General features: G+C 36.5%; 3 protein-coding genes across 8 annotated transcripts in view; 2 read left to right on the top strand and 1 right to left on the bottom strand.

Annotated features, from left to right (window-relative positions):
• Positions 1-4,153: 4,153 nt before the first annotated feature.
• On the top strand, positions 4,154-12,451 carry LOC115422705 (dynein heavy chain 3, axonemal-like). The gene is made up of 22 exons (XM_030139188.1): positions 4,154-4,237; positions 4,405-4,526; positions 4,919-4,967; positions 5,301-5,390; positions 5,509-5,716; positions 5,864-5,906; positions 5,994-6,135; positions 6,264-6,453; positions 6,729-6,924; positions 7,233-7,358; positions 8,131-8,305; positions 8,515-8,694; positions 8,793-8,923; positions 9,016-9,121; positions 9,208-9,386; positions 9,521-9,705; positions 9,859-9,982; positions 10,252-10,411; positions 10,591-10,735; positions 10,859-11,070; positions 12,049-12,140; positions 12,251-12,451. The coding sequence occupies exons 3-22, from the start codon at positions 4,950-4,952 to the stop codon at positions 12,327-12,329; spliced, it is 2,781 nt and encodes a 926-aa protein (XP_029995048.1). The 5' UTR covers positions 4,154-4,237; positions 4,405-4,526; positions 4,919-4,949; the 3' UTR covers positions 12,330-12,451.
• Positions 12,452-13,007: 556 nt separating this feature from the next.
• On the top strand, positions 13,008-21,114 carry primpol (primase and polymerase (DNA-directed)). Its single transcript, XM_030139405.1, has 15 exons — positions 13,008-13,155; positions 13,383-13,580; positions 13,704-13,798; positions 14,742-14,880; positions 15,039-15,186; positions 15,273-15,363; positions 15,462-15,592; positions 15,697-15,859; positions 15,933-16,027; positions 16,153-16,242; positions 17,875-17,983; positions 18,061-18,137; positions 18,210-18,256; positions 18,382-18,618; positions 20,984-21,114. The coding sequence occupies exons 2-14, from the start codon at positions 13,407-13,409 to the stop codon at positions 18,613-18,615; spliced, it is 1,593 nt and encodes a 530-aa protein (XP_029995265.1). The 5' UTR covers positions 13,008-13,155; positions 13,383-13,406; the 3' UTR covers positions 18,616-18,618; positions 20,984-21,114.
• The window catches only part of acsl1a (acyl-CoA synthetase long chain family member 1a), a 35,046-nt gene continuing 32,283 nt past the window's right edge, over positions 18,651-21,413 (bottom strand). For 4 of the 6 annotated variants that reach the window (XM_030139264.1, XM_030139272.1, XM_030139283.1 and 1 more), the window contains exons 17-21: positions 21,107-21,223; positions 20,849-20,992; positions 20,652-20,753; positions 20,501-20,572; positions 19,838-19,978 (exon numbers count right to left, since the gene is read on the bottom strand). In XM_030139264.1, the coding sequence (XP_029995124.1) occupies positions 19,838-19,978; positions 20,501-20,572; positions 20,652-20,753; positions 20,849-20,992; positions 21,107-21,223 (576 nt within the window). Of the gene's footprint in view, positions 19,979-20,500; positions 20,573-20,651; positions 20,754-20,848; positions 20,993-21,106; positions 21,224-21,413 lie in introns of all 6 variants that reach the window. The other 2 variants (XM_030139299.1, XM_030139290.1) reach the window with 1 other exon arrangement.

Below are 21,413 nucleotides of genomic sequence, written 5' to 3'. Positions count from 1 at the left end.
ATGAACAACTCTGTAAATGGGAGGAACTGCAGAAGTGGTGTCAGATTGACAACATCCCATGAAGGGAACAAGGAGGGGATTGGTTTACTATGGAATTTGGAAATGAATCAAATATTAGCTTAGTTATTACACAAAAAATGTAGTGTATCAGTATAATGCATTGTGATGAATATTGTGCATGGTTGTTGTAGTAGTAGGTGAAGTTAGAGTGAGTTGTAACATGTATGAATGTGTAAGGTTTTAGGCACTGCAACAATAATCAATGTGGATTAACCCTCAAAATACATTCTGAATGATAATTAAATACAACATAAAACAACATTATGTCCCATATAGTTTTTTTTTTTTCTTCTTTTTTTAAAATCTGGTGTGAGCAAATACTAATCTCATTTGTACAAGATAATAACTTACAGTGTCAACAATGTAATGACTTGTTCACACCAGATCGTAAGTGAAGACTTCACTGTATATACTAATAAAAATGTGATCACTGACTACTTCAATAAATACACTGTAAGTCCGGAATTTGTATTTACAAAAATGCTTTAATTACAATGCACTTAAATGATTTAAGTTTTATGATGTTACTATAAAATGTTAAGTATATTCTACTAATTTGTAGACATAGTTGAAAGTACGAAAAAGTTTAAGTTGAATGGAATTAAATCACTAAGTTTTAGTCATGACCACACCTTTTTATCTTCGCATTGCATTGTGGGTATTGGGCATGTTGTTGAAAATGTGTTATTTTTCTGTGCAGGGGTTCAGTGGGGTTGTGGTGTTAGTGTTAATTTTGATTTAATGTGTGTATGGCAGTGTTTATTGGCCTTTTTGTGTTTATTTTTGTATTTTTGTAGAGCTGCACCATGAGTCAGAGCCATAGGAAGAACAATAGATTTCCTGTTCACCTATAATTGTTATTGGATCATAGATATATTAATGTCTTGTCAAATTTAAAGCATATCTTGAACTGTCAGATGACATTGAGTAAACTGCCGGTTATGCCACAATATGTGAAAATTAAGAAACTTCACAACTGTTACGGTCAGAAATAGGATTTTAAGTTTAATTATCTCAGAAAAAGTTGTTTAATCAATGATAAATTAATCTGGCTGCAATTGAAAGAATTAGTTAGTGTAACCTAAAATGCTGAGTTGAATGGTTGGATAGTGGGGTTGATTTTACAACAGATTTAAAGTACAAATAACTTGTCTTTTAGTGTTTTCTACTTAATAGTTTAAGTTCAATACTTTTCACATTAAAGTTAAACCTACTTAAACCAACTGATTAGTCGATCATTACTCAAATCATTTAAGTGCAATCACTTGCCTCAAATTTTTTGTGTAAACTCTACGTATCCAGGCTTACAGTGTAATAGCAACTACAGTAAGTGGCAGCTAATATAACTGGGTAGATTTAAAAGTTTAAGAAATGCACAGTTAGGTGGAGATTCAAAGTCTTTGACACCAGTAACTGTAAAATAAATCTAATTTATTTTCCACATTATTACATACATGAACAGAAGAACTGGAACATTGAATTTAGGTGTTTCGTTGGAGGTAGGGGGCTGAGCTACAGAATAATAATAACAAATGTCATGATTTGATTCTACAATGCTGAAAAGTAATTTTGATTTCATCTTTAGGTTCCATATTGTTTACATGATCATCTAAAACAATTTCAAAATGCTTCACAGTTAGTTTTGTTTTAATTTGAATGTTAAATATGAACCATGAGTAACTGCCTGGTATCTTCAACTCTCACTGAAAAAAAAATCAGCCTTTAAACTTAAAAGAAATATTAGTTATACATTTATCATGATAGTTAATGACAACTCACATGAATATTTTATCATGACAACATTCAGCTGGAATGCAAAGTCCTACAAGCTGTACGTATGATGTGTCCCAAGGTTTCTGTCCATAGAGTGAATATTGTTGGACTTGTCTACAGAAATTGCTTTAGATTTGTACAGTACAGGGTTTTAAAGTATTTAATAGACTGTAATATTAGTTAAAAGTACTATAGTCTGCCTTTTATTTATCTCCTCGGTACAGTAGGTTGTTGCTTCATCAAGTCTTTTTTTTTTTTTTTTTTTTTACAGTGCAGAGCAGTAGTGGGAGTAATACAAATAAAATCCCAGAGATAGTAGTTACATCATATGATAAAAAGCTGCATCAGAATGGGAGTACGGACCTTATCACAGAACTTGACAAATTAACTTAATTAAACATCCATCATCAAATCTACAGAATTGAAGGATCTGAAGAATTTAATCTCCACTAAATGTTCAAGACAGAGACTTAAAAGATCAGGTTTTCACAGGAATTACAGATCACATCATTAAATAGATAGATAGATAGATAGATAGATAGATAGATAGATAGATAGATAGATAGATAGATAGATAGATAGATAGATAGATAGATAGATAGATAGATAGATAGATAGATAGATAGATAGATAGATAGATAGATAGATAGATAAATAAATAAATAAATAACCTCTTTTGCACCTGGAGAGCAAAACAAGACTTTTTTTTCACCTGCCTATCTTGGCTAGGACTCCCTTGTGAAAGAGGTTCTTAATCTCAATGGGGATTTTTTTTTTTCCTTGGTTGAATAAAGGTTAAGAAATAATAAATTAAAAATACAAAAGTGCATAGGGAAACTTTTGGCTTCTCTTAGTAAACTTACAACACATAAAAAGCATGCATCTCTAAAACAACACAAATTACAAAGTAGCAGCATCAAATGTGTCAGTGCAGTATGAACACTAAATAAATACAACAATAAAAACAGAATAAATAACAATATGAGCAGCTTCATTGATGTACTGCAGTGTTTATCCACAGTGGCAGTGATGGTGATGGATGTTCTGAACAGCTCTGGGGTAGAAGCTGCACCTTTATTCAGTTGAATACTGCTTTAACTAGGAGACTGAAATCACACCAGATCATTATGTTTTGTTTTTAACCCTTTCATGCATAGTGGTCACTACAGTGGACAGTTATTCTACAGCTCTTCTCTTGTATATTCATGGATTTTATTGTTTTGTTTTTCGGCACATATCTTTATTAAAGTTTTAACACATTACATATCTTTTCTGACATGAATTCGTAAAATTGTGTAGATCTCCCCTGAGCGTAATAATTATAGTTTTCACACAATTTATCAGTAAATACATGTTTCTTTGCTTCAAAAATTAAACGCATGGTGTCCAGCTGAGTGGAAATTTTTGCAACTTCATGAAAAATAGGGTCATAAGAATTTTTAAAATTATTATTATTACTATTTTTATGTTTTTTTTTTGTTTTTGTTTTTGTTTTTTTGTTTTTTAATATTTATTTTATTTATTTTTCATAAGAAAATTTTTCAATCGCATTGGGGTTTTTTTCATGCCTAAAGAGGAATAAAAACACTCAGGAAAAAAATCTTGATTAAAGTTCTCATAATTTGTGCATGAAAGGGTTAAGCCACTCAGTCAGATACATTATGTCTGTTACACCTACACACATATATTTTGGATTGATTTAAGTAATTTTATAAACACAAAAATTGACCCTTCATGTAAATTGAACTTTCAGCACATTTTATTTGGCCTATCACACATTGATAAAATAACTCCAGAAAAACGATATATTATCGGCCTTTTGATCATTTTTGCCAAATTTCACATTCATTGCTCCAAATTTGCACATCAACGTCCAAACATCACTGTTTTCAAAGCCCTTTTTTCCAATTACAATTTGAGAAACAGTATAAATTCTAAAGCAAATAAAACAAACAAACAAAAAAAAGTCAAATGTATAATCTTATTCAATTTGTATAATCTCTATTTATTCCTCGAGCAATTTTTATTTTTATTACATATTTTTATTTATTTATTATTTTTATTGTTATTATTATTATTATTATTATTGTTATTATTATTATTATTACTATTATTTATTAATTTTTGTTTATTTTTTTCTCTTTCCTAATGTTTTTACTACATGTACTTCTCTATATAATGTAAAAGATTTTGTGAATTAAGGAACTTTATACCCTTGTTGTTGTATACTATTATGTATATTTACTGTTCAATGTTAATTGTTCAGAAAAAAAAAAAAAGAAAAAAAAACATTATGTCTGTTACAGTTTACGGCAGCAGCATCAGAACAGGCGCACATCCTCATGCAGGGGTAAAACCTACCGACAGAGGGCGCAGTAGAGCCACTGGATTGTAATTCTCACAGGTAAATAATGGTAAAATTCGGCAACCTACAGCCTTACGTCTAACGAAATTAAATAACCAACAGGTGTGGCTTTAAATATTTTATAATTTGCTGCAGAACAGTTTTTAGAAAATAAAGACAGGAGCAGTAGGAGCTGAATCAGAATATACACCCCTCTGATTCCATAGATGGTTGATGTTACCATGGAGACGTTCCCTGATCAGCTCAACACTGTTGCAGTTTACGGCGACGTGATGGCGTAACCTTAACTCCCGTTGACTTAATTTACACAAGTTACCTGGTATAGGAGGTAAGTGACCGACAATTCTCACAAACTAAAGGTGTTTTGCTCTTGCTGGGGGGTAAATCTACATTTGGAAATCATAAAAGTAACCACTCAGCAACGAAAGGAATGAATGAATGCAGTAAAAATCATAAGATCGGTATTTCAATTAGCTAGCTCTAACTAGGTGAATTAAGTTATGCTTCGACAATGTTGGTATTTGTATCAAATTTCCAAACTTTAGACATGTTTTGCTATTATTGGTGGAAACTTACACCTGTTAGTAATAAAAAATAACCACCCATCACCTAAGAAAATGGAGTTAAAATCATAAATACCACCACAATGACTGTTTGCACGTTTACTGAAATGATGCTTTGGAGTAAAAAACTGTCTGCAATCTACATACTCTGTTACAGTTAAAGTCTGTTTTCCTGGAAAACTGGAAAAATGGAACGGCTGAATCAGGTAACTGCAAATTTTAACTCCTGGAACTAAGCTAACTAAGTGGGTTTTAATTTTATACAGGTCCTTAGCAATGTTTGTGGGGGGGTTTCCTAGCGTTTTGCATGCATCAGCAATTCTTATTTTTATATTTTATCGTAAGTTTTCTAGATATAAAACCATTGTAATTGTTAAAGAACAAAAATGAAGTATAAAAATTAGCAGAGCTACAAATAATCACTATTATTCCAGTCTAATACTTCCAACTCCTAAAACTGTAAACAATTGTAAAAACAGAACAAAAACTAATAAATAAAAGTTCGGGTTGTGGATGTGAATCTCTTTGTCTGTCTCCAGATGGAAGATGATTCCATGTATAATAGGAGTGAGAAAGGACCTGGACTCCCACCTTTGCCTCCGGATGCAGAACCATCAGAACTCTATAAAGTAACTGTCAAGCATTGTAACATTTGAGTCCTTTTTCTCTCTCAGATATTTGCTATAAACACATTAACCCTTGTGCTACCATCCACCATTTTAACATATAAACTTTTTACTACTTTAGATAGTCATGAGGCACAGTCAGTACCCACCCATTCTCCAGACCAACACATGGACTCAGGCAGTCCCTTTTAAAGAGCAACGTTACCATCGTACTCCAAGTGAGAGAATTGGAAACAATTACAGCCCTCATGTCCAAGATCTGAAATTATCAAGCCTCAAGCAGAGAAAACACAATGTGCGCAGATCCTCCGTAAGACCAGAGGTGGTTTGTATCCTTTTAAGTACCTCACACATCAAACTTCAGTTTTTGTGACTAATGGAAATCTATCTGACAAAACCTGACTTGATAATGTGATGAATTTAGAAAGTGAACACTGCAAACTTCTCAGAAAGAGTTTAACTTCATTAACTTTTAGCATCTACCTCTCCTGGAAGAGGACAGACAGTCAAAGCCAAGAGGTGGTAATGATACCCTTAATTCAACAAATATCAGTGAATTATTTATATTTATGGTTTTCTTTATATTGATGCTCTATTTTCTTACAGGGATTCTACATTCTCACCTAGGTTGGAAGAGTTTTCTCCTCCCATTAGCCGACCTATCAGTCCCCAAGAGCAGATGGACATTATGGATAGGGAAGAGAAGCTAAAGGCCAGTAACCCAAAGCCTACAAAAGCAGACATAGACGCAAGTATCAGAGAATTAAGTAGTGAAATTATCACTGGCTGATGAGTGATGAAATGATCATTTGCTGTTTAGAGTTTAATAAGTCTCCCTTTTGTCACACCAGATTGATATTGACTTTATTTACACAGAGGTATTATCACTACATCACAGAGGGTGTCCCCAGCTCTGTCTTGACCCCCCTGCCTCCTCAACAAATGATGAACATTCAGCGTCTCCTGCCAGACACTGGTGACAGTAATGAAAAAATCCAGATTATGAAGGCAAATCTGGAAAAGGAGGTTAAGAGAGATTATGAATTCAGTCTCAAGATGAGCATAGGTATTTAAAAAACAACAAGTGTGACATTAAAACAACAGTTGTTATCACTTTAACACTGACTGAATTGGTAAAATGTCAAAAAGAGAATCTGTACTGCAATTTAAATCAGCTAGCACATTCTGTTGCATTGTTAAACATGCTTGATTTTAACACTTGTTACTGGTCAGCACATTTTGCTACTTTGTTAAACAGCAACATTACAAAAGCAGATTCTTGCCACCTACAAATCTTAAAAATAAGTAATTATTTAACTGTGTTGTTTTATTTCCTACCAGTGGACTACATCCTGATGGACCCATCTGAACGGGAGCGACTCTCCATAGTCAGCATCCCAAAACCCTTTGCCAGGAGAGTGATTCGCGCACCAGTGCCATGGGCTGACAGTTACAGGGAGGTCCACACGTGGTTGAACAAACATCTGTTCACTATTAATCCCATTATGATCTTTCTGCAGGATGCCTGGATAAACAAGTAATACAGATTTGTCATGTCATGTTCATTCAATGAAAGTTGCATATTTAAAAAGAATACGTTTTAAAATTGTATGAAATGGTAGTTAACTAGTCAGATTGATTACTTGCAGCTATACTACTTATTCTTAACACAGTACATGGGAGATGAGGTGTCAGGTATAGTCACTGTGCTTGAAGTATAGTAAATAACAGATGTGGATGGTGCTGGAAAAGGAAATTCCATTATTTATTTATACTATTAACTAACTAAACAATATGCTGACTAAAATGTTACTTGAAATGAATCATCTCCTATGTACTTTTTAGTTTCTCATCCTTGAGATTTGTTCGACTGGAGGACTTGTGCTGTGCCAGTCTCCCCCTCCTTCCTTCTGAGTTTGAAGAGTTTATCCAGAAACAATGTCAAAGAACCAGAGATGAATTGGTCCAAAAGTGAGTAAGGCCAGTTTTCCAGACAAACACAAAGTGTCTAGGTGAAACCACAGACTAATGTTCAAAGTTAAGCAGAATTGTTTATATGCTGGCTTGTAGGATTTCAGTATGTACACAGCCAAGAAAGGTAATCCTATTGTAGATACAGGCTCATGTTTCATCCTTGTTCCCTTTGTCAGACTCGTGTCAAGCTGCCTTTCAGGGTATTGCTTTACATAGTGCCGTACTTTAGTATTCCCTTGGAGCCTTTTGTTGCATAGCCTGTTAGACTATGTAGCACCCCCGTAGGATGCCTGGCTGTGTGACTGAAATATAATCCACTTCAATCTGTCAGCCAGCAGTTCTTTTTTCATTTCTTTGCTTTTGATTTTTACCGTCCTGGATACCATTATTCTGCTGGAGTATATTAAATGTCTATCTGAAATTTCTCACTTTGGATTTTTCATTAACATTCCTTATTTTGTAACTTTTTAGTGAGGTGTGACTACATTTAAAAGAGAAAGCTCTGACAGTTGTTGCACCATTTTGACCGTCCCCTGTGACAAATGATAGGCTGTGTTACAGTATTGCAGAAAGTAATTCTACAAAGTTAAAATAGACATTAGTAATTTTAAAAATCTATTGCTGTTGCTCTATAACAGTGACACCAGGGCAGTGTAATAATATAGATATATCAAATAGCCAACCTATCCCTCAATACTATCATTGGGCATTGTTCTGTTTCTACATTATAACCTTTGAAGGGCAATCATGTTTGCTATTGTTCTTTCAGGTGGCTGCCTCAGTGTGTATCAGTCATTTACACATACATGAAGGAGAGTAAGCAGGGGCTTCCAGTTACTGCCCATGAGTTTTTCAGCTGTGTTGCTGCTCTCATGTCACTGCACCTCCGAAGCCTTGTCATAGAATCTTTACAGGATGTGTTATATTTCTTCAGTATACACAAGGTCTGAACAGTTTTTAAATTACTCCTTATGAAGTCAAGCGCTTCTTTGGAATCAAAGTTAGAGCTAAACAAACTTATTTTGTGGCTTCTCATTTCTGTAACACAACTCCCCTCTAGTTGTATAAACTGACAGTGACTATGATCAGACTGTGGTTCATTGATTTAACAGTAATTCCTCTAATTACTGTCTTTGTGCTCTCTGTTATTTAGGAAGGCAATAACTTTGGCGACGTGTATGATGAGTTGCAGTATTTTCAGGATCAGGTGCTGCTGATTAAACTGCAAGTGAATGAGCCAAACATCGACTTTAATCCAAGTTTTCAGGAATGTTGGGAGCTCATCCACAGAGTCTTCTTGGAAATCATCAAAAGTGCCAAGAATCTCCCAAGGGTACTGTTTACCTCTAGCACTAAAACTGTTATTTTAATGTAATTGACTTCTGTATTAAATATGAAGCTATGTCTGTGTTTTATTGTTTTATGTAACAGGTGGATTGGGACCTCTACCCAGGTACTGAGAACTTGTATTTACGCACTGTCAGTCCTGATGAGCCAGTAGTTAGAGACATCATCAACAAAGCCAAGGATGTTTTCCATGAGAACACTGTGGGGCCTCCTAAGTAACAGCACATCTTCTATACTTACAAAATATTATATACCACCAAATATGGGTGAAGTGTTTGTAAATTTTATATAAATTCTTTATCTTTAGGTACTTGAGTGTGTACAAAAAGTACACTAATCTACTAGACAATACAGCAAAGCAGGACATAACAGCATTCCTTAAAGAAAAGCACTCATTAGAAGGATTTACTAAGGTCAGATATGCTGTGCGTATTTCCAGTGCTTTTGATCAAATAATATTTCTTAAATTTTTCAAACTTGTTTGCTTCTCTCATCTTAGAAAATAGAGAGTGTGGCACTTTTGTGGAAGGAGATTGCCTCATTGCCAATCACAGTACCTCTGTCAATGTTTTGTTTATATACTGAGAAACTAAATGAAGACCTGTGTGCCCGAACTGACCAGCTAAAAGATCAGATTGTCATGTTTATAGTAGAAGAGAATCGAGAGCTTAACAGAAGGTGAGAACATTTAATCTAACTTCCAGCATGAGTTTTAGATATAGTGATTGATGAATGTCCTATTTATTGTACAAACCAAATATGAATTTTGTACTTGTGGAGACTTTCTGGTAAAAGAGGTTTTTTCTTCCAAGGATCTGTCAAAAGTATGAGGACATTACTCTGACCATCAGAAGCACCCCCGAATCCACAGAGGAGATGATGTCTCTTAACCATTACATTAGAGAGACCAGTGAGGTGACCATTTACAAGCTAATTGATGAGACGGATGAGGCAGTAGAACGCCTCAACTTCCTAATGCAACATGCTATATTGACCAGTAAGTGAGGTCTTGTGTCATAGAATACAATGAAACAGTACACAGAGCGTACACAAATATTACCAAAAATCTGTTTATCTTCATGTGTCTACTGCTTATGTATGAATGTATATTTCTTTGTTTTTGTTCTTGGGTTGACTTATCTCTCTTAAGCTGATGACATGAGGTTGAACTCCAGCGTTTTCCAGTGGCCCACTCTTATCCTGACTGAACTTGAACTTAGCAAGACTCGTGTAGCCACTATGAGAGAGCAGGCTGAAGACCATCTCCAAACGAGGTTACAAGATATCATATTTTGAACTCATGGTTGCACATAAGCTACAGAGGAAGTCTGTATAATGTAGTGTACTTAATAGCTTCTGCATACCTCTAAGGTTTCTACTGAAAATCTTGAAACGGCTATCTCATAATATATTTTTGTATGTCAGAAGTAAAGGTAGCGTTCTTGTCCTCCTTGGATATTGTTACTTTTGTCTGACTTAACAAACTACTTAATAATTAGCGACCCGTTACAGATGAAATACTAACTGCAGTATACCATCTCAGGGTATCTCACCTTGATGAGAGGCTGAAGGATGTGGAAAATGAGTTACAAGCATTTAAGAAGGAGGAATATACTGTCATTGACGCAGAGTCAATGGAGAACAATGTGGAAAATCTCTGGAGGATCAGTGCCAACCTTGATGCTGCTGTAATTGAACTGGAGGTAGAACATTTTTCCTCAACAAAAACTATTGATACACTAAGTTTTTAACATGTTCAGTATCTGATAATGCTTTTGATGTGCATGATGATAAATTGTATGATGTAGATATACAGATCTCTGTCCTTAGAAGAAAGTCATGTTTTGGATGTCAGTTGGAGAATACTCATCCTGCTTCACAGGCTATCAACAAAGAGCAGTCTTTGCTAGAAAGAGACCCGAGTGAGTTTCCATCTCTGCAAATTCTGATAGATGACAAACAGCCATATGAACAGCTTTGGACCACAGCGTTAAAGTTTCAGAGTATGTCAGAGGTGTGGCTGAATGGTAGGTAACACACACTTCTCTTGACTACTACTTGGTTATATTTTAAATGCTTTGCACCTCAAGCGTAAGGATGATCCTCACTTGCTGGAACATTGGTGTATTTCATCATTATTTTACTCCTAGGTCCATTCCGGGATCTTGATGCAGAGAAAATCTCTAAAGAGATAGACACAATGAGGAGGACCATTTATGAACTGACCAAGTCTTTATCAAATCTTCCTGGACCTTGCCATGTGGCTGAAACTGTCAAACAAAGGATAGACCAGTTTAAGCAGTACTTACCAGTCCTGTCAACAGTCTGTAATCCTGGCCTCAAAGATCAGCACTGGGAGATGGTCAGCTAAGTTAGCTTTTGGTCTTCATACTTGTCTTATTACTTATTACATACACTGTTTGGGCAAACACAATGCCACGCACACACACTCACACTCACACTTAGCCTTTGATTACAGGACTCTTTCACCCTGACATCTTTTATTACCATCCCAGAGTTGAATTAACATTTTGCCAAGTTCTCATATCAATGATAGAGAATCACCACTGTGTAAAATTTTCTCCATCACATCCCACAGATTTTCAATGGGGTTCAGGTCTGGACTCAGTTGTGGCCAGTCCATGTGTGAAAAGGATTCACATGCCATGAACCACTCTTACACATTTTGATCCCGATGAATCCTCTTGTTGTCATTTTGCAATATGCTTGTGCCATCAGGGAAGAAAAAAAATCCACTGATGTTCAGACCTGGTCGTTCAATATATTCAGGTTTAGCTGAACTAATTTTATGGACACATAGCTGATCAACCCCAGATCATAACACTGCCCTCACAGATTTGTACTGTAGACACTAGGCATGATGGGTAATCACCTCTCTTCTCACCTTGATGTGCTCATCACTCTGGAACAGGGTTAATCTGGACTCCTCACACCACATGACCTTTTACCATTGAAACACAGCCCAATCTTTATGCTCTCTATCAGACTGATGGTTATTTAAGAAATTAAGTCTACTCACTACACCAGTTATGGTTAAAGAACTTGTTGCAGCTGAAAGATATAAATAACTGTATAACTGCAGTAATTATTCAGTGGAAGGATCTGAAGTATTTGTTCAGTTAAATCCAAGTGGGAACTGTTTTTTGGCCAGGGGGTGTATATTCAACCAAAACAAAGCCTACTTTCATCAAACATACCATAATCTGTTGACTCATCACACTGAAAGTAATACTTTCCGTTGAAAGAATCAAGTATCCTGCTAATCCTGTCACCTGTGAAGCCAGTGTGAATAATTAATGGCACTTTTGTCTGCTTACAGATTAGTAGCATTGTGGGTGTTCCTGTAAGACCAGATGTGAACAGCTCACTGCAGGACATGTTGGATTTAGGACTCTCTAAGTTCTCTGACCAGTAAAATCCTTTACTTAATCCTTTTACCTAACCACATTACTGAACCATAGGTATTTTAACCATATTGGACAGATTTGTAATATAATTCTTTTATCTTATCTTTTCTCTAGGTTGGAGGAGATAGGAGCATCAGCTAGTAAGGAGTATTCCCAGGAAAAATCCATAGGGAAGATGGAGAATGAATGCTGAAATTTTAGCCAGTGCTGAGCTTCAGTATCCATCAAAAATATACATTTGAAAATCTAATAAATACTTTCACATACACAAAATGAGCAAATTATCTTTGTAAATTATTTTTGTTTTAGCTACAGTAGATGCAAGGGTGATGACCACTGGGTGTTGTTGTGGGGGTTTGCTGTGCTCTGCTTGTAAATCTATTAGCCACTGAGTGTGGGTGTGTTGCTTCTTTCTCACAGATACTCCCCCAGTATTGCTCAGCCCAGGGTGGGTTTGTGGTCATATATACACATACATATATAAATAATAATAACAAAAAAGCTGATAGATAGATAGATAGATAGATAGATAGATAGATAGATAGATAGATAGATAGATAGATAGATAGATAGATAGATAGATAGATAGATAGATAGATAGATAGATAGATAGATAGATAGATAGATAGATAGATAGTCATTTTAAAAAAATATTTACATTGGGGGAAAAGTGAAGAAAAACACCTTAATATGTTCATTTATAGTTCGGCAAATATGTATGTATATTTTCGCATTTTATAATATTTTTTGTTTTATTTGTTATGTTGATGGACTTTCGGTTGCGAAGTTACTCCCTGATTGACATGTTACAGGTCCGTTCTGTTAGCGGAAGCTGGATTACGTCATTTCCTGTTCTGGTAGACGCGCCGAAAAGAAAAACATGGTGGTTGTGTTTTTATACTTAGGTTATAAAAACCACTTGTCATCTTGTGAGCAATGAGCCGGCGACTAAATTATTTGGCAAAACATAATTTGACGTAACTGCTGACGTTTCTTTTAGCGTGTTATAGAAACTAAAGGTAGGTAATGCGCCGTCAAACTTTACGTTAGTTTGTACACGGAAGCATAAATGAATGGAGACAATATACTCTTCTTTAAGTAGACCGAGCAACTCTCTGTTGCTGTACATTTATTTGTGAGCAACATTATTTGCCAGGCTGTTGCAGGTTGAGGAATGAGAAGAGAACTGAAGTTCAAGCATCCTGAGGTGATCAGGCTACTTTGACCTCTGACTTTTTTCGCACAGTAAAGTGCTTACTTAGTGGTGACAATGAGTAAGTGGGGAGAACGCGTGAAGAAGGTTGAGCAACTTGCTCAGTCGTTCACATCGAATCCTCTGACTACAACCTACAAACCTCGCCTGTGGCCGTGTCAGCCCTCATCTGTCTGGAAGCTGTTTCCTCGTCAGAGTACGGCTATCAGCTTCACGAAGAGCTGCAAAGAGGTAACACTAACCTTTGCTGACACTAGTGGCATTTTTTCACCAGTCTGCTCTTTGGATTTGGAATTCTGTGCTGCTAGTTTATCAAAGAATGGGAATTCTGACAGCTGACCGACTTTTCCTCAGGATGTGCATGTTTTTGCACTTGAAAAAGAAGAGACATCCCTGGGCCAAAGGATCTACCTGGTTACCAGTTACACTGAGCTGTGGCATTATTACAGGTACATGTCAGGATTGTCTTGCAAAATATGTTGCATCATATCTGTTCATTTGCTCTTTTGACAAAAAAGGATAATAAAGAAGAAGTATTCAGACCCCCTCCCTTAACCCTTAAAGACCTAAAATTATTTTAGCGATGACTATTAATTTTTTTCCTTCCATTCAACCTTTCCTAAGTGATATATCACCATTTATTATAATATTATCCTTTGCATTTATTATCCTTTGCAACGTTTTTTGAGGACGATTTTCAACCTGTAAAGGAACATTTAACCCATCACTTTACAAACATTCATAATCATTACATTCAGCAATGCATGGTTTTCACTGGAAGAAAGAGGATGTAATACTACAGTCTGTAAATTAACTAAAGTTGTTTGTCAAATGTATCAGCAGAAATTACCTCTCATAGTTGCAAGTAGCTACTGTTAAGCTTCCGAACTGGAAATGATGACTTTGATTAAAAATAATAGTTCAACAGAAAAAAATTGCTCCCACATAGATCTTTTTATGGTTAGTTTGGTGTTCAATTCCACATTTATTGATTGGTTATGTTGGGTTTGATGTTCAGTATATCAGATAGATTAATTTAGTTGTTTATTCCTATGCCAAATATTCTGTTTAACAGCATCCAGTTTCTAATTCATCCAAAAAATTCAGACATGCGTAGTGCTTTTTCTGTGTACATTTTTTTTTTTGAGAGGAGGGGCAGGGTTATCAGCTCTTCCTTGCTCCAAATCATTGTTATTATGTTAGCCTTTAAAGATTCACTAGTACAAACTGCACTATTTACCTCTGAAATGTAGTGAAATAAAAGTATAAAGTTACAAGAAATGGAAACTAAGTAAAGTTCATGAAATTTGCACTGACATACAGAAGTTGAGTAGCAGTAATTCCGTTCCATTCCACCTGCTGTATTCATTTTAACCCCTCAATATTTTTCAGGACTTACAAACAGTCACTGATGCATTGCTATGAGGTGATTCCAGAGGGTGCTGTTTGTAAACTCTACTTCGACCTGGAGTTTCATAGGCTATCAAACAGTGGAGCTGATGGGAAAACTATGGTGTCTTCTCTCATAGAGGTACATTTTTGCACCTTCATCAACAAAATTTTTTGCTCCTTTCAGGTAGATTTTGTAATGTCATGTTTTATAGAGCAGCTTGTGTGTCAAACAAGTACAGGTGTGAATATATTACATGTTCAGTTTACTTTATGTTTGTGTGTTGTGTGTCTTGACAGTACGTTTGTGGAAAACTGAAGGAAATTTATGGGATTGAATGTTCTGGTAAAGATGTCCTCAATCTTGACTCAAGCACAGAGGACAAGTTCAGTCGTCATCTTATCTTCAACCTGCCAAATGCAGCCTTCAAAGACAACATACATGTTGGTATGTTTAGCTTCTGAGAGGTAACACATCTCTGTAATTACCATACTTGATAGGTCATTGCATCACCTTTTCTGTCTTTACTGTAGGTAGGTTCATTCATGCAATTCTTCAGCAAGTCCAGAGCAGTCAAAAAGTTGCAAGTGCTTTAGATTCTAGTGCAGAAAACAGTGGAACGAGGTTTGTTTTCTGCTGTTTTTATTTAAAATGAATGCTTTCATACTTCTCAGACTGGTCGACACCACCAGTAACTTTTGTCATTTATAAATGGTTTGTAGAACAAAAGCTGAAAGTGCTGGTGAGATGACTGAAAGTCCACAGACCAAGAGACGCAAACATGAAGAAACAGACCTCAGCTTCCTCCGTGTCAAAAACAAGGATGGTCAAGACTCTCTCTTTGTGGATCTTGGTAAGAGATAAAAAAAAAAAACAACAACATTTTTTGTAAAGTAGACAAATGCAGTGTTAACAGGGTATTGTCTTATCCTCTTTTGCAACTGTGAACAAAAATAGGAGTCTACACAAGGAACAGAAATTTCCGCCTTTACAAGTCATCAAAGGTGGGAAAGAATGCTGCATTCACTGTGGCGGATGACAACAAATTCAGTGCCAAAGCTGGGAAAGGCATTTCTAGAGAGGAAAGCATATTCCTGGCATCCTTAGTCTGTAATGTGAGGTAAGTTGTACATAATACTCTTATTATTGTGTGTTTAAAGCTACTACATTATGTTGTTCCTGTATATCATCAGTTTCACAGGTCAGAGAATCCTTACATTCTCAGGAGAAACACAAGAAGGTAAAACCACAAAGACTCAAAACCCGAAGGGATCTGCTACAAATCAAGGTTAGACTGAGATGAAAACAGGATTTTTTTCTTTGTAGCCATATCCATTCTATTTTATGTTTCAACTTCAGTATTTCAATATAATTTATTTTTTGTTTTCTCTAATTTGTCCCATTAATCAACAGCTCTTTCACTTTCTGGCTGCCTGTTATCTCCTCACCACGAATTGGACAACTTTGTATTAACTTTAGTTAAAAAGGACGGGATACAAGGAAGTAAGTGATAATATCATTATTATTGCTATTTTTTGTCACTTTTTGTCACTTTAACAAATTTGTCTATATATATATATATCCATCCATCCATTCTCTTCCGCTTATCCGGGGCCGGGTCGCGGGGGTAACAGTCTAAGCAGGGATGCCCAGACTTCCCTCTCCCCAGACACCTCCTCCAGCTCTTCCGGGGGGATCCCGAGGCGTTCCCAGGCCAGCCGAGAGACATAGTCTCTCCAACGTGTCCTGGGTCTTCCCCGAGGTCTCCTCCCGGTGGGACATGCCCGGAACACCTCCCCAGGGAGGCGTCCAGGAGGCATCCGAAACAGATGCCCGAGCCACCTCAGCTGGCCCCTCTCGACGCGGAGATATATATATATATATATATATATATATATATATATATATATATATATATATATATTTTTTTTTTTACCTTTTTTTAATTTTTCTGTTGTATTTAATGCATATTGCCTTTTGCTGCTGTACACTTGAATTTCCCCCTTGTATATCTTGTATAAGTATATCTTACCTTACCTTACCTTACCTTATCTTATCTTACCTTATCTCAATATTGTGACATAAGACTAAATATACAGAGCATCTGTACATTTCAAATTAGTGTTGTATAGCAGCAATAGCTGCTCTGAAGTTAAAAGACAAAATAATTTTAAATGATTGAAAACAAATAAGCCCAGAATGCTTATATTTGGTAAGTGATTAAATGCATATAATTATTAGGTGTAAATCATCAAATTTTACACAACCCCAAATTAAAAAAATGAAAAGTTGTGTGTCCATGAAAAGCAAATGCAATGCACATCTCATAAACCAATGTTTTATTTAAAAAAGAAAGAACAATGAAAATATCAGATTGAGAAAAAAAGCTAATATTGAATAGGCATGCAGCAGCATGCCTTCAGAAAGTTGAGACAGTGCAGACAATAGTGACCCTCGGTAGGCGACACCCAAGGCAGATCCATCAGCTGAGGCGGTAGATGCTGGCATCAGATCCACGATCCTCATCCCTTTTCTGACACCTGACGCACAGTCGTGGACGGTGTCTGTAACGCTGCATCCATTTTTTCCACATTTTCTTGAACAGTAGATGACAGTACCTCCTGTACCTGTGTGTGTTCAGTCTGTTTAATGTTAATCTAACATGTCACTATAAGTATGGTTGGTTTTGATTGCAGTGATCCAGCAAGATCTATGCTGATCTGCTGATGTAGTTTCCATTTTTATTTGGATAAAAGGTGGCAGTATGCCACATGTTTATACTCATTTTCATTATTGATGGGAGGAGACAAGGCAGTCCAAGTGGCACATGCATCTACACTCAATTCCAAGTCAGTTTGGATGTATCAAGGAAATGTGTGGGAACAAGCGTCCGCATGGATTCATATGTCTGAAAATATGTGGCCATATGTACTTAACGTGTTTCTGGCGTTCGCCATCTTTCAGCTTGTTGACTGTGAAATAAAATTTTAACAGGAAAATTTATTTTCCTTTGGGGTTTATATGATTGCACAGGCTGACTCTGTGATTTGATTGATGAACTCCTTGGCACTGTATGTTCCTACAGCCCATGTGAGTTTTCAGAATGTTCCCTGTTCCTTTTGTTCACTTCAACAGGCATCAGACGATGGAACTACTTTGCTGCTGAGCAACTGCTGGTTTATGACATTGCTAAATACCGCTGGTGTGAAAACGTGGCCAGGTTTCATAAAAGCAACAACATCATGTGCGTATGTTTCATGTCCACACAACAATTTAAAAATATTCTCTGTATTTCTGACTGGGTCTCATCCTCTCATGCAGGATTGTTGTAGATCTCAAAGATGAGGTGTGGTACCAGAAGTGTCATGATCCTGACTGTAGGAACTTCAGATCTTCTAGTATGTTCTCCTTCAGAGGTTTGACATACTCAGTGCTGGTAATGCAGTCTGACTGAACATTTCTTCTTACAGGTTACCCTCTGCCACAGGAGATCTGTGTCAGCTACATTATGACACTGGTGAGTTTACTTTATTTCAGCTGACCTCCTGATTAACTTAACTATATTTTCCCAGAAATCATTAAGTACACACTGCTCTCTCTAACATGCAGCATGTGATCATGTCTCCATGTCTTTAATAACAGGATGAAGAGGACCAAGCATACTTGATGGATGATGCAGGAAATATTGAACTCAGCCAGGCACCACACCGGACTTCACAGACCACAGTGTGCCCAACAGAGGAATCTGCTGACAAGTGGGGCACCGACCAAGATGACCAAGACTACTTAGAGAGTCTGGACGACTTTGAACAAAACAGCAGGGAGATCTCAGATGACCTTCTGCTCATATGCATGGCAGATTTTGATTCTCGGTAGAGGGTAAGATTAATGTTCCACAAGCTAGACAGTTATAAAGGTGTTATTAATGCACTTTATTGACAAATTACAACAAAACAAAGCTCCCAAATCGTACACAAATATAAGTCACAAAAAGCCACCAAAATATATTTTGTTAGAGTTGACAAAAATAAGACTATCTTGAAATAACATTTTTTCTTGTGGTTCAGCAGACAAAGAAAGATACTGTACTAATAACTCCTGCACAAAACTGTACTTTTGCCCTTTCATTGTATGAAAAACAAACAAACAACAGAAAACAATATGGCTTTCAATACCCTATCCTTAACATGATTAGATGTGTGCAATTATCACAATTGAGTCAAATTCACCCATTTTTCATCCAGTATTGAAATGCTGTGTTCATTGACCATCAGTGAAAACTTAATGTGAAATGCAGACAAGGATGGGGAGTTAATTTTGATGCTACTGAAATGCGGCACTTGTGTTATCAAGCTGTTGGCCCAACCTTGTGCACTTAACACAGAAACAGTGAGTCGTTTCATGTTGTAACCCCAAAATTTGAAATTTTATAGATTAGATTATAGAAAGCAATTTCATGATTTTTTTTTCCATGCAAAGAAAAACGATAACACAAAAATTCTCTCAAGCAATATGATTCCCAAAAAGGCTTTTAACTGCTTTGTACACAGGTCTGTAGGTCTTTGTTTGCTCTACAGCTTTGAGAAACATGGGAATGCAGGAAATTAACACCAGAATATCAGGCATAATACTCTGTGTACAAATAGACTTTTCAGCAGATAGGTTATTTACAAGTTAAAAGGTAACATTAAATATCAACTTAAATAGATACCCACAGCCATTAAATATGAATGAATATTATATAAATGGGCAATATCTGCTGGAAAAGTGTGTTTACACAATGTATTTGTATCTCATCTGGCAAGAATGAAAAACTGTCTGAAATGTTTAAAGCTGTGAGTATAATTGGCAGTTAAAAGCACCGCGAGTCACATTCCCCCTTTTCTTACATGTCATTTATGTACAGTTCTGAACTAATTATCAAGTGCGTGAGGGGGATGGGAGGTTGCCTGTACCTTAACAAGATCAAACTGGGATGATACAGATTCAACTCAAGTAATTATCCAGTTGGATTGAAATCTGTCCCGGCAAACACTGGCAGAGATGAGGGGGTATTTGGTTCAGGCAGTGGTTTTGAGATGGCTGCCCCCCTACCCGTTCACATCTTAATTTTGGCATACATCGCGTCAATCTGCTCTCTGAAGTGATTCCGAAGCTCAGCCCTCTTTGCCTTCAGGGTGGGAGTCAGAAGACCGTTCTGCACAGAAAACATCTCCAGGTGTAGTGCAATGTCTCTCACCTACAGAAGAAAGAAAAATTTAATGACAGTATTAGCATCAAAGTAGTGAGCGATGTATAACGATGGTTCAAAGAAATGAATAGATTTGACTAAAAATGGTTTCTGAAGGCTCATTAAAAGTATGAAATCTGAATCTTTGGACTTGAAATAACTGATTTTGAGATGCAAATACAATACAGAGCCAATAATCCAATGTGTGGTCTCATAAAAAAAACACTCCACTTCTAGAATTAAAAAGTTTTGTTGACATGAATATGATGAGTGCATGTCTAATGAGGTCTGACGCAGGAACAGCTTATTCAGTGCTTATCTGAAGGCTAAAAGGGCAGCACAATGCTTAGTTACGACTTGTTTGGGTCTTACGGAGTTTCACGTGGAAGTTAGAAAAACATAAAAGTACTGTCAACAGCTGCAGTAAACACAGTGACTTAAATTGCATCCAAAATGGTCTCAAAGATCTTAAACAGTCTTCAAATGAAGTCATTAATGGGCCAGACACTAGTCAAATTTAGCACCAGTCACCTGCTCAAAAGACTTGAGTCCTGCTTCTTTGCCGAGCCTCAGGATGTCCTCGAGAATGGCATTTTTTATATCCTGAAAAAGACAAAAATGTTAGACATCCAGGAAAAAACCAAGGTCTTTGTTTAGACTTGCTGATGGTGATTAAAGTGACCTTGTTGCTACACAGTTCAGAGAAGGATCCCTCAATCCCTTTCTTCTTGGCCCACATTGGTAAAAAGTCCGGATCAGGCACTATTATCCCCACCAAACATGCCTTGAAAATTCAACAAAAAAAACAAATTGTTCCAGCTGTATATTCCTGTGCAGCATTGTGTATGTATAGGACACTGTTTATGTTCATGTGTTTACCTGTAAGCTATCCCCGTGAACAAATATTTGAGCTACTGCATCACTGCGATTATAGATGGTCTCAATTTTCTCCGGAGCAATATACTCTCCTTGTGCCAGCTTGAAAATGTGCTTCTTTCTGTCAATGATCTTTAGGGTGCCATTCTGCAACAATCACAACAAGACAATCATTCAGAACATTTAGTCTGCTGCTGCCAAGTACATCTGATACCCAGAGGAACAGTAAGTGGAGATCAGCGCTGAGCCTGTTGTACTTACTGGAAGCCATTTCCCAATGTCTCCTGTGTGCAGCCATCCATCCTTGTCGATGGCTTCCTCTGTTTTCTCTGGATCTTTCAGGTATCCTTTGAATACATTTGGTCCTTTGACACACACCTACAGCAAAATTGTTGTTAGTAAATAAATTTAAATGTTTAATGATGTGCCTTAATATTGTGCATTTTAAGTTCAGTTGCTGCTTTGTTGTAAAGGATTTACTGTGCTGTATTTTCATGATGCCCCTTTGCTTTACTTGTCTGTTTCACATGTAGCTACTCGAAAAAGAGTAATTTTATCTGAATGAAGG

This window comes from Sphaeramia orbicularis, chromosome 1 (genome assembly GCF_902148855.1).
Source record: "Sphaeramia orbicularis chromosome 1, fSphaOr1.1, whole genome shotgun sequence".
Lineage (NCBI taxonomy): Eukaryota > Metazoa > Chordata > Actinopteri > Kurtiformes > Apogonidae > Sphaeramia > Sphaeramia orbicularis.
This window is presented reverse-complemented; position numbering and strand designations above follow the sequence as displayed.

Coding starts and splice junctions, on each gene's coding strand:
- LOC115422705 (XM_030139188.1), top strand. Junction 8,695..8,792: donor GTGCCAAGAATCTCCCAAGG/GTACTGTTTACC, acceptor TTTATGTAACAG/GTGGATTGGGACCTCTACCC. Junction 10,736..10,858: donor GTCAGAGGTGTGGCTGAATG/GTAGGTAACACA, acceptor TTTTACTCCTAG/GTCCATTCCGGGATCTTGAT.
- primpol (XM_030139405.1), top strand. CDS start 13,407: ATGAGTAAGTGGGGAGAACGCGTGAAGAAGGTTGAGCAACTTGCTCAG. Junction 15,364..15,461: donor GCAGAAAACAGTGGAACGAG/GTTTGTTTTCTG, acceptor AATGGTTTGTAG/AACAAAAGCTGAAAGTGCTG. Junction 17,984..18,060: donor CATAAAAGCAACAACATCAT/GTGCGTATGTTT, acceptor CCTCTCATGCAG/GATTGTTGTAGATCTCAAAG.